At 43.4% G+C, this 13546-nt stretch overlaps 1 protein-coding gene across 1 annotated transcript in view; it reads right to left on the bottom strand.

Moving 5' to 3' along the window:
• znf407 (zinc finger protein 407) overlaps window positions 1–13546 on the bottom strand; it is a 136131-nt gene that overhangs the window by 35770 nt on the left and 86815 nt on the right. The window contains exons 7-9 of the mRNA XM_084026973.1: window positions 8085–8168; window positions 6122–6242; window positions 255–433 (exon numbers count right to left, since the gene is read on the bottom strand). Of these exons, the coding sequence (XP_083883099.1) occupies window positions 255–433; window positions 6122–6242; window positions 8085–8168 (384 nt within the window). The remainder of the gene's footprint in view (window positions 1–254; window positions 434–6121; window positions 6243–8084; window positions 8169–13546) is intronic.

Raw genomic sequence — 13546 nt, 5'->3', positions numbered from 1 at the left:
CCGATCCATTGACAAAAACACACTCGAGGATCTGACCTCTGTGGAGCGGCGGAGAGCCTGGACAGGGTTGTGGGGGCAGTCAGCTGGTTCATCCAATGAATCCATGGAAGGATTTCAAATGTTGATTTGTCTGTGGGCTTATAGTGTATGTCTGTGTGTCTGTGTGCCATTACACACGGAGAAAATGAAGATGAATGACCATGGAAATGGCATAGTTCAAAAGGAATAGCGCGCACACACACACACACAGTTACCTGCATGCAGGTAGGCGAGGTCTGGGTTCTCGATATCAGGGTGAGTGTCCTTCAGGTGGTTGCGGAACTCCATGGGAGAGTTGGTGGCAGAGTCACATTTGGGGCAGTTGTACATCTTCACGCCCTCGTGTTTGCCCGTATGGAGAATGTGCTTCCGGATGTTCTCAGCACAGTTGGATCTGAGGGAGACAAACAAAGATAAAAGGCCTTATTCCTTTTTGGAATAGATAAAAAAAAACAAAGATTAAAAGATGAGAGTCATGAGGGAGAAAACATAAGATAAACAGTTTGGCAACTTTCCCAAGAAAAGGTTTGCTGTGCTAACATTTTATTTTGTTGCAATGATGACACACACACACACACACACACACACACACACACACACACACACACACACACACACACACACACACACACACACACACACACACACACACACACACACACACACACACACACACTACAGAATAAACCCCTCAAACTGGGTTTTGGAGCTGAGGGAGCAGCCATGTTTGGACGGACTCTCAAAGCATTCATCTAACCTAAATACGCCTCTGTGAAACAGCTGCAACCGGAAAAAGACTAAAAAACACTTTACGCGAACAGTGAAACACAACTTGTTACACAAATAATATTTACATCCCGCAAATTCTTTGATAGCAGTGGGTGCTGCCTACTCTGAGACTGCGAGTGGATCTGGAGGCCTGCTGGGAGCACTGGAGATACGTCTGAAGACATCCGTTATACATCATCAGATTTGTAATTGTATGAAACGGTGTAGAAATAGCGGTGCGCGTTGCGTGTGTGAGAGTTTTGCGAGTCTTCGGGCTGGTCAGATAGGGCAGGCCAAGCGGTGAGCTACTGCATGGTGTAGGATGTAATGATGTCAGCTCGGAGAGTCACACACAAACCCTCCGCTGATTAATGACGCTGCCTGACTTGCTCCTGGGCTCTATCTAAACCTGCCCACGGACACACACACACACACACACACACACACACACGTGTGTTACCGTGGATCGGCAAGACAAACATGCACATACATACGTAGACACGGACAAAGATAACTGTCGCCCGCGCCTAAATAAAAATTACACATCTCCGATATGACCACGCGGGTGCAAATACACAGACATGAATCCTCCCTCGCGCACGAGAGAGCGCACACGTGATGCATCATGGGAGTGTGGGACACAGTTTCATACACACACATAAACGCGCACCGTCGTGTGTTGATGGATGGGGCACTCGTGCTCAGTTTGGACCTGACATTCTCGGACAGTATAATACGCAATTACTCTCCCTTATCACCTTGGCCGGGACAATAAAGCCTCACAGTGCCATAGCTCATGCCAGCCAAGGAGAGAATTTGTTTTCACTTTTGCAGAGACACCTCTCTCCATCATGGGGCCACAGTCCAGCCCGGCTCTACTAGGGCCTCAACAAAAAAAAAACAACACAAAAAAAAAACAGAGCAGGCCCTCACTGTGTCTGTTCATGCTGTATGAAATGCATAAGCACTCGGTGAACGATGAGGGCTCTTCACAAAACTGAACACTAGAGTCGGTCGGGGCGCCAACTCTCAACAGAAGAAAAACACTTAAAAAAAAAAAGCAGTAATCCACAGCAATTTAGAAATGTCTGTTTTTCATCCACCGATGAATATAACATAAAATATCTAGATCATGAAAGCTTATACATTCGCTTCGTGTCAGGGAAGTCACAGGAAGTGATGTATTTGGATTTCTGGTTTGTTTGAAATAAAGCAGCAGAACCAGGAAGTTAGTGATAGCAATAACAACAAGGACGAAGATGATACTGGCCACGCTGATGCAGACCTGAACATCAGGCCCGATATGAAAACCATACAGTTAAAGTTAAGAGCTAGAATCATTTGAGGAACCTAAATGAGTCAGATTTACATCTACATTGACGGTACAAAGATATGTGCATATTATTAACCCTTCATATTTCTACATTTTGCAATGAGCAGCTTGTTACGCACTGTTGGGGATGGCCATCGAGACTATAGACAGGTTCACAGACAGATCATGGCCACGTTTCGTGACTGCTCCTCGGCTTAATGAAAAAATGATCGATGTAAGAACTTAAGCTGTCACATGCTCATGAATTACCACAAATCATACTGCTAAAAAATGCATTTTAAACCAAAAGTGAACTGATTTCTTATTCGAAAGTGGGAGCATAAATAGATAAAATTTGAAGCAGAGCTAAAAGGTTCTAAAGAGAGCGCGGGTGGATTCCTAGGGGGGCCATGCTATCTCTCAGATATGGTAATGGCGTAATTGTCATATTAAAACAACACAACGTGCATTTAGGAGTCAGCAGGTGTCACAGTTAGTGAGAGCCCACACCAGCCCTCCTACTATACACTGTATTAATTAGTCCAACACTGTTTCAACTTCCTCCCCCATCTATGCACTCACCATGGGAATCAGCCATACTGATGCTCAATGGATACATCACCCCTTCACTGCCTCTCTCTCTTATTTCATCCATTTCCATATTCCTCCTCCCAACGAGTGTATGGTAATGGGAGAGGTGTAATTGAGAGGCGCTTCGTTAGAGGAGATTTAAATGTGTTTCTTTGTGTGTGTGTGTGTGTGTGTGTGTGTGTTAGAAGTTGGGAGGTAGGGGGGGTGGGGTGTATTTGGATCATTGGTGCTGTTTGGATCTTATTCTGCCAAGGAGGGCCAGTTATCATCATTAATGCCCCCCCCTCCCTTATCTCTCCCTTCACTTTACAAGGTCGGACACCTTCCTGGCATTGACAGTAAGCGTGTCATCCTCAAAGCCGCCATCGCCTCGAATCGGGACGGCATTTTAACAGGTAGATTGAAACACTAATGCCGCAGCGTTCAATAAACAATAATGCCCCAGAAGGAAGGACTAAGAGGCTACGTATCAATTAGACCGCTTAAGATGCCACTGTGACTTTAATGAGAGAGAGAGAAAACCTCCTCATTGTGAACAATGGAAGTGATTCCTTAAACAGCCAAGTAAAGAAGTTTTCCGGTTTGCATAAATAGCTGGAGAATAGTCAAATGGACATCATTAATTGACAGCCCAGGACTCCCAGTGCAATATCATTAGAATATTTTTACCACTATTCCCCAACTATAATTATCCCCCCTCTATTATCTCTCTCTGTCTGAATAGGAGATGAGTGGCATTTGATAGATCATTCACTCCCCGCTCATTTACATGCATTTGAGGAGCAGCGTTGATGGCGATCACGTCGCATGTGAGCGGGAACCGCTGATGCCATCGGCAACATTTAATATGGATATTTTAATAGCGGAAATCAGATGTGTACCTGTGAAATAGATATAAACATTTTCTATGAGTAAGAGCTGTCAATCACAAAGCTGCTGTTTGTCTCCTAAACACCCAAATGTCTTTACAGCTGCACCAGAATTATTACATAAGCTTACACTGAAAGGTCAAACATGCTTACACATCTAGACGCTGCTTATCGTGGTCAGGTCACCAGAGACGTCGGAGCTTAAAACATGTATTCAGAGTGTAAAAGCAGGGCGGAGGCGAGGGCCCTCGCGGCTGTCTGAGGCCCCCGCATTCAATTTCTCATCCTCACATTATTAAGCCAGCGGGGCGTTTCCTCAACCTCTTCCTCCTCCCACCTTGCTCCCGCTTCCCTGCCCTCTGGACCTCTCAGAACCCCTGGGGCCACCAAAATGTTAATTGGGCTTCTAATTTACTGTTTCATTTGCCACTATCTGTAACGATCATTAAGTATCAGTGCAGGAACAATGGGGCCAGGAATATTTGACTCCGTGTAGAGTATCTCTGATACTCGGGTTAGTCTACTGCGGTGGTTTCATATCGGTCCAAAATTTGCCCTCAGGGACAAGAAAAAAAAAAAATCAAAACAAGAAATAAGCCAATTTGTATGATTAGCAATCTTTTTTTCCCTAATACTTTCAATAGAGACTTTGGCTCAATAAGTTTAATGAAACATTTGGAAGGGATTCAACAAATGTTTGCAAGATGGGATTCGCAACAAATTCCTGCAGGATGCAAATTTAATAAAGACTATCGGCAGTTCCAATCTGACTAGACTAAGAGCCTAGAGCCACGCTAGCGGTTCTGTGAGGACGTACTCTGTGCTTTTGTCAGCATGCTCACAATGACAATGCTGATGTTAAGCAGCTTTATTGCATCACCATCTTAGTATTTGAGCACTAAACACAAATTACCACTAAACTTCATTGGAATGATGTTAGATTTCGAGGTATTTGCTCATGAAGCAAAAAACTGGAAAAAGAAATTGACCTATAATGGCACCATGGGAAGTCCGAAGATCACAAAATTCCACAGGATTCATCCTATGGAAACTTTGGATATCTGTACAAAATTGTGTGCCAATCCATGAAGTATAAGTAAAGATATTTCACTGGATAAGTGATTTGATTGTGCTGGATTAAATGTCAGCGGTTCACTAAAGTCATTACAATTCATGTTCAGGGCAACATAAAAGCCCGTATACCATTTCACCCGATAGTTGTCGAAACATTTCAACCTCATTGTGACACTTGAGAAAAGTTGATCACCAGCATCAGTGGGATTCATCCCATTTTTATTGTTACAGTTGTTATTGTTATAGATATTTTATTCTGAACTAAAGTGGTGGACTGATGGTTATTTCCACCCCTGGAGCCATGCTGCTAGCAAGGATAATAAAAATATCAACTGCGTGCTGGCTGAGAAACCTTGTAGTTGAACTCAGAAGAGCACATATTAAAAAACAAGATGCGGTCTTCCTTAACTATTAAATTACACGTGTAATTAGTTAGGCACGGAAACCTTCGGAGCATCTTAAATTAATCTTAACCCAAACAAAGCCGCTACGCTGTTCCAGCCGTCATCGGCGCAGTCAAGAGATATATCACGATAACTTTAGGTACAAGGTGAGATACTGCGTTGATACTTCCAAATTAATAGCCTAGACTGCAATTATAACATCTCAGCATTTCATTTTTATCTAAGTTGGACTGCACACAAAAGACTTATGAAATGAGCGGAGCGTTGCACTGCGAGCCGAGAGCAGGTGTCGCAAGCTGGCGAAATGACTTTGTCACAGAGGGGAACAAACGAATGAACAGTACATCTAAAACCAATGATGGGTTTGAGATCGTTCCCTTTCACACTCTTCTGCCACAACCTGACGAGGGACCGCAGGATGAGGGGGGGGGGAGATGGGGAGGATGGAGAGTCAAGGGGAGAGTGAGGGTGAGATAGAGAGAGAGATGGAGATGTGCAACGCCAGCCAAAACTTTTTCAATTTCACCGACAATTTCCTGTGTAATTACTGATCTGGTATGATGGTGTTTTAATGACAGGGACCTGCCAGTGACAGTGACATTGTGTGTGAGAGAGTGTGTGCCTTTTTTTTTTTTTTGGAGGGGGGAGGGGGGGGGGTCTGGCTGGGCCTGTTGATGAGGCAGAGTGATGAGATGGAGCCGTGCTGTGAAGATTAGACCTGTCTGCCCTCCACCTCACACACTCACACACACACACACACACACACACACACACACACACACACACACACACACACACACACACACACACACACACACACACACACACACACACACACACACCTAACCCACCCACACACACACAAAGCCTCTAGCATTAATGCCACCCACCCCCACCCCTCCAAACTACCTTACAATGCCACCTGCTATCTCACCATCACACTCGCTCACTTACATACACCCTCCTACACCCCCCCCTTCCCACCTATCAAGCCCCCCCGATCATCAGTGCCACGGTGGCGGCCATCAGTGCCACCAACCATGAGCGGGTCAATGAGCCGGTACCTGTAGTCGCACCAGGGGCAGCGGTACGGTTTCTCTCCGGTGTGAACACGCTTGTGCCGCGATAAGTGGGACTGCGTGGTGGAGGCGAAGTTGCAGATCTTACATTTGAAGGGTCTCTCTCCTGTGGGGAGGAGGGGTTGAGAAGATGAGAGATGACATGAATGTTTGCAAGAACAAACACTGAAACAACAAAAACTTTGACACATACATTAACAACCTCGGGTAGAAGGCTGACACGGTTTCGCTAACATTGAACACATTTAGGACTTTTTAAATGATGCTGTGTGGGATTCATTTGGAGATCAATTAATGACAAAAGCATATTTTTCTGAGACATTTTTCGACTGTGATAAAACTGCGAAATTAGATTTTCTGAAATTAATTTAAGAGTGGTTGTTTACTTTTAAGACCGTAAACAACATAAAATGAAAAAGAACTTTTAAATGTGAGTTAAAGTTAAATCAGGGGACGTGTGTTTTGACGTGTATTTGCTGAAATCATTTGAAAGGTCCATTTCTCAGTAAGCGCTGAAAGCAGTAGATCTGGCAGATGAAGATTAAGATATGAAATGACAGTCGAACTGCAAATGGAGAAAGAAACTGGACTTTTCATTTGATCTGAAGTGCCAAATACAGTATAGTTGAAGTGTCTGCACTGTCCATATAATTAAAGTGCAAGTTCAAGTAAAAGGTAGTCGAAGAAAATGTTGTTAAATGTTGTGTTCTCTCCCCGGACAGTTCATCTGTCAATCCATCTCCATGAAATATAACATTTTGACGGGAATCCAGATGATTAAATGATGGATTATTACCACGTTTGACACATAGCCATTAATCTCATAGATTTATAGACTTGATTCTAAATTATAAGAATGAGCTCACGGGGGTTAAAGCGTTGATTTAACTTAAAGTCAACGTGGCAGGACTGATGTCGGTGGGTGTAACAGCAAGTTGTGGAAAATTGTCCATAGCGAGCGCAGAGGTTTCGTGCACTGTGAGTTGTATTTTTTAATTCTTTTTTTATTACAAATGGCAGAGCGGAGCTGTGTGGGAGTCTTTTACTCGGCGGCGTCTGGGATGTCAGTGTTTAAAACCTGCAATAAAACCTCACCCTGCTTCGAGGAGCTGCTAACCTACAGAACCTTGAAGAAGTTTATTAACATGGCGTTCGATTGACTCTCGCGGTGCTTGTGAATACGCTGCTTCAGTGACATTTCCATACAAAAATAATATCTGAAACAAATAAAATATATCTGAAGACACTAAGCCATGGTGGGATGTGCAATGTTGTCTTTAAAATAATGTAAAGGATAGGAAAAAAATGGCATTTGGCTTTAAAAATCTGTCAGACAGGAGACTATAGTCCGGTCCCTTCATGTGCAGCTGCATGACAACAGATATACAGCTCAATCAGTGGAATTGACACATGTCAACACAGGGGAGGAGGACAGAAATTGGTGGTTTTGAGGGACGGGATGGCTGGGAAAGTGAGGAGCAAACAAAATGAATTATGAAAACCTAAATGAATATTTATAACAGGATTCTTGATCCTTGGGCGCCTGCCAGACAACGGTTAAGAACAGTATTTGTTTCACTCTCCCAATTTCCAAAAAAAAAAAAAAAAAAAAAAAGCACTTGTTATTGACAGCCTATCTAAAAAAATGCAATTTCCCTAAGCGACAGAATGACATGGTGAAATGATAACTGAAATTAAAAATCTCAGATTCAGTCAGCCATACTGGTACACATGCCTATCACTGACAGCAGCGTGTCACGCCGATGCGCCCGCGTGTGAGCGCGAGGCCGAGACGGAGAACAGTTGCTAAAAACTACGTGAAGGAAAATTGACTGTGGCGGTTCAGATCTTCAAGTGTCAATCACTGGAGGTAAGGGAGGTCTGCAGTCAGCGTGTGTGCTTAGATTAGTTTTGGACATGAGTTCAGGGTGTGTGTGTTGTTGCTTACCTGTGTGTTGGCGTCTGTGCTTGGTGAGTGCATGTCTTGTGCCTCCAGCGAAACCGCACAGGTCACACAGATAAGACTTCTCTCCTACGGAGACGGATTGAGGGAGGACGAAAAGGAAAGATGAAGCATTAGGGTCTTCTTGGGCAGGGAGGAAAAATCATAGAAGGAACATTTACATTAAAAAGACGTTAAATCAGGACAGAATAAGAGACAGACAGCAGGAACCTGAGAGGCAAAGATCAATTCTTATTTATACTATATTTTATACAATAAAATCCAGATTTCTTCCAAGAGACTAAGAATTCCTGAACTTGAATCTTATATTTTAGACCTCCCAAAAACCCAAACATAATCAGTCATACAATAATACATGTTTTGAGCTTCACCTGGATGTACCAAATGTACTTGCAAGACGGGAAAACACGCATTCAAATTTTTTTTTTTCAGTTAATAGATGTTTGACCTTGCTCAACAATCTTTGGTGGACTCTTTTGTTTGTTTCTTCAAATAAAGTAATCGCTCTAAACTGTGTCTGGTCGTCTCACCACTCGTGTCACTGTAGGACTTTGCTTGCAGATCTTGAAAATGACTTACATTACAGTGTTGTAATAACTGACAGAAATGACAAAAAACTGTTTATTTATAAATGCTGAAACTGAAAAGAGGACATCATACTTTAATAATTACCGATGTTAACTCCAATTTAACTTAATGAATTAAATTGAAAGACAAACATGTTTATGTTTTTAATATGTGTTAACCCACGTATTCATGTGCATTTGGATCAAGCTTATTATGATACACTGAAAATGCACATTACGGCGTCAATAATGAAATAAACTGCTGCTACATCGGTCTTATTTCAGTTGTTTTGCCTCCGTCTACCTCAACTCAGTGTGGCTCAGTTTAATTAATCTGTCACTAATACTTTTTTAAATTCAAAGTTGCATAGACATTAATCAAATACAATTAAATAGTGAAATTTCAGGCTCGTGGGACGGTAATACGTGAACGGTTACTGAAGCAGATTTATGAAATCCTTGAATCCTTTCGAGTGGGGAGAGTCTGGTGGAGGAAGGAATGAGTGATGCGTCAGTTCACTCAGAACTACTGCCGAGGTGCCACTGAGCAAGGCAGCGAGAGCCGCAGTAAAGCCAACGAAGGATAAATACTGCGTGGATAGGGAGAAATGTGAAGAAAGGAGTAGAAAGGAAAAGACGTGAGAAAAAAACGAGACAGATTGAACAGATGAGCAGCGGGTCTAGTTGGCTAACAGATGAGCCGAGCAGAAGTCACAGATCACTAGTGTATATCCATCAGAGCTCTCACAGCTAACTAATTCCTCCAATCAGATGGATCCGTGTAAATATGTCAAATGGGGGACGGGAAATTGCCAGTGTGGTTTATTGACTGTGATAAAATCTGAAAAGCACCGCTGAACATAATTACATACTTGTCAGAGCCATAAAAATTAGCTTTATTATCAATGGGATGGTTTTGTACAACTTCATTTGGGGGCGATGCCTTCCAGATGGGGAGCGTGGAGAGCTTTTTTACACTCCTCCTCTCTTCCCTGCATCTGGCTCTGTCATTAACAGCATGATGGGCTCTCTCTCTTTCTCTCTCTCTGCCACGGCACGCAGGCAGTAACACACACACACACACACACACACACACACACACACACACACACACACACACACACACACACACACACACACACACACACACACACACACACACACACACACACACACACACACACACACATAACGCTCACTCAGGGAAACACATGCGCGTGCTCACACAAATACATTCAAAGAATGGACGCAGATGTGTATGCAAATGTGCACACACACACACACACACACACACACACACACACACACACACACACACACACACAGATGCAGATACTCCTATGTACAGACACACACATCAAGCTGCATGTGGTGCCCCGGTAACACATTACGGCACGCAAGCGCCTACATGGAAGCACCACGAGCGCCACACAGCTGACACACGGACACGCGCCGCACGCGTGTACGTCACGTGCCGCCCAGATCCCCATCACTTAAATATTCATCTAAATGCTGATGTTGAACTCCAGCTCTCACCACACACTGATAACACATTTGGGCGACTCTTCCAGCTGGGCCTCAGCGGTGCTCCGCTCCTCTTCTTGCACAGATAGCAGCTTTCACCGAGTCCGCAGAGACAAAAGCAGCCTCAAGTTTCCTCTACAACACCCATTTAAAGCCACTCGACTGTGAGAAGAGTTTTAATGCAGAGCCACTTAGAGGGGAGAAAAACAGCCTTAAAAAAGGTGCATTTGTTAGCCTATTCATACAGGTTCACTTTTCAATCCCAGGGCGGACAACATTTTCATATAAGTAAATGTCTGTTCTCCTACTTTCAATGGCTCTTTACATGTTTTGTTCTAATAGGAAATATCTGAGAAAATGAGTATGCGGCGTAGATAATACGGGTTAAATAACCTTAATCAGCAAAAAAAGGGAGGATGAAGAAGTCAAAGTGATCTGTGACAAGCAAAACCGCTGCAGTAATGAGAATTCAGCACAAGGGATGAGGAAAAAGTAAATAAAAGGGACAAATGTATGGTCAAATCCTAATTGGTTGATGTCAGTTTTTTTGTGGCCGAGCCCTGCCCACGACAAACCAGTAAGCAGAGCACCAACACAAACACAAACAAACAGAAACCGGTCATGTGAAGTATCCAAAACAGTTTGGCCAAACTTCGGTAGATAAGTGTTAATGTAGAACCATTGCTCAAAGAGAGAGAAAAGGGCCTTTAATGAAAAACAACAACAGCAAACAAACAAAAAGTCATCTTTATCCCTTTGTCTCTAAACTCTGCAATAGTTACTAAGGATCTGGTCAGACCTTTTCTTCCAATCAGAAAAACAGCACCGGCCCCTCCGCCACTCCTCCCCTCCCTCCCCTCCCATCTCTCATTACGCCCAACGCTACAAGACCCCACCACAGAAAAATCCATAGCCATCGATCCCTGCTACCAGCAGCGGTCGCCACAATTATTCTTGAGGAGGAAACGTTGGCGATAAATTACATGTGTGCTTTTCATCTGCTGCTCTGTGGCGGTGAGCCCTCCGAGGACCCGGCTGGGGACAGCGAGGTGGGGTGGAAGAGGAGTGACGTGCTCCTGTCAACACTGGAGGATGTGGCCACAGCAGCGTGGACCCCCCACAAACCACACAACCACGCATCGACTCGGATTCACCTTAGCCTCTACCTTTTATCGGTAAACAAATAACACTTAGTAACCCTTAACTTAAACGTTTTCCTTATGCAACATGAACCCTGAAACCACATTCACCAACCTCAACCTCGTACTCAACTTTAACCTCAACTCGTTTCTAAAATCTGAACTCAAATATCAACTTTGCAAACAAAGAAATCAAGCTATAGGTCACAAACATCTGTTTAAAAGCATACATGAGGCTAGCGCCAGATACAAAAATGCCCTGAAAACTACATTTCTTGCTAATGTATCTGCATCAAGCCAGTAAACTTCATGGCCTTTTGAATATTGGCTCATCGCTTCTTCTCTGTTTATCACATGACCAACCCTTACAGGAATTAAATATCCCTTATTGCAAGACAATAAAGATCTTTCAAGTCAAAATATACAACCTCTCTCTCTCTCTCTCTCTCTCTCTCTATATATATATATATATATATATATATATATATATGTACATACATACATGTGTGTGTATGTATGTATATACGTGTGTATGTATGTGTGTGTATGTGTGTTTTAAATAACCCCAGAGGCGTCTGCTGCTATAATTGCCTCCCTCATTAGTTATGTTTTAGCAGGAGCGGATGGGAGGGCAATTAATTTTACCGCTTAATTTTTGACACGGAATCCGCTGCTGTATTGATGTGCTCGCCATTTTGGGTCTCATTTTTCAGGGAAATTAATTGACAAAGTGCGAAGATTTATCAGCATATCGCCAGATTAAGCGACAAACTGAAGCAATGAGGAAATCAATTGTGGCCCTGTCGCTGTGCTCAACCTTCCTCTACCCCCCCCCCACAACGCCCCAGAGCCTGGGAAACGCTGGGTGGGTCAGACGCAGTGCACTTATTTATTTATTTGAGTCGCTCGTTCATCAGCCGTTACAAATGACCCTGGCGGCTGACGACCACCGAATCCCCCGCCCCCCCCTCCCTCAGACACGACTGGTGTGTGAGGGAGGGAGTGATTAGCATAAAAAACACACAAATCAGAGGAACAATGCATCCTGTTACAGGCAGGAGAAGGAGAGCAGAGGTGTTCAACTTTTTTTTCCCTTCTTTTTTTTGGGGAGGGGGGCTCTGCATGTCGCAACTCTATCCACAGGTTGATGAAATGACTCCTTACTCCTGGTTGTTTGTTTGGCTACGATGTGGTTGTGGGCGCAAATGCTAAATATGTATTGTTGAGTTTGCCTCCATCAAGTATTTATTGCTAAACTGACTATTTGCCGAGTTCTGCCCTTCTTAGTTACTGTTGCTATGCCTGTCAAGCTGTCCGTTCTCACATGAGACACTTTTGTTTTCTCCAATTTTGAAACAGGTTTCGGACAGTTTCTCAGCTGCCATCAATTTGTCGGCTAATACGAGACACCGACGTTAGCGCAGTTGTAGCTAGCTAGCTAATTAAACGAACGTTAGCGCCATTACTTAATTGAAAATGACATATCCGGCTAACTTTTCAATGCTACAAGCTGACTGGTTTTAAAACGGCACCCTGCATCTCGTGGACAAAAAAGCATTCACTCTTGTATTCGTGTATCCATCGTTGATATACTGTGGTCAATCTGGGAACCTTGCGGCTATCGGACAGATGACGAGGTAACCTCTGGGGGCAATATCTACATAATTTTCAAAAATTATTTGTACATTGTCTCAGTGCTCAACCTATGCTCAGTCTGTCTCACTGTATTTCAGACTATTTCAGAAATGTTGTTTTAAGGGAGTATAGAGCAGTTATACACACTTTAAAAAGAGTAACTCATATTCAAAACTTTCCCCTGTGGTGAAGTTCTTAGTAGAGGGAAAGTACTTTGTTTTTCTTCATCTAGTGACTTCGTACTTTATAGTTCCAAATAAAGATGTAGATGTTTGTCATCACACCAACTCCCCAGTTAGTCAGCTTCCTGTGAGCCTCTACATAACCCAAATACACTGGTACTGGAACGCACCCCCCGCCTCCATTACTGACTGCTCTGTTCCCAGGAAAGATCAGCTCAACTTTAAACCCCCCACTTACTTTATTAGTATTGTATCTTAGTGCTGTGGAGGAGCCCATTTGTAACATTTAAACAGATCACACGCATGCAGATCATATTTCAGTGTGTCAGGTTGGCTGCTGGAATGCGATTGCAGTGATTGTATAGCTGTAGCTAACCGTCCGACCCGGCAGCAATTACAAC

The sequence above is a fragment of the Eutrigla gurnardus genome (assembly GCF_963514095.1).
Source record: "Eutrigla gurnardus genome assembly, chromosome: 14".
Taxonomy (NCBI): Eukaryota; Metazoa; Chordata; class Actinopteri; order Perciformes; family Triglidae; genus Eutrigla; species Eutrigla gurnardus.
This window is presented reverse-complemented; position numbering and strand designations above follow the sequence as displayed.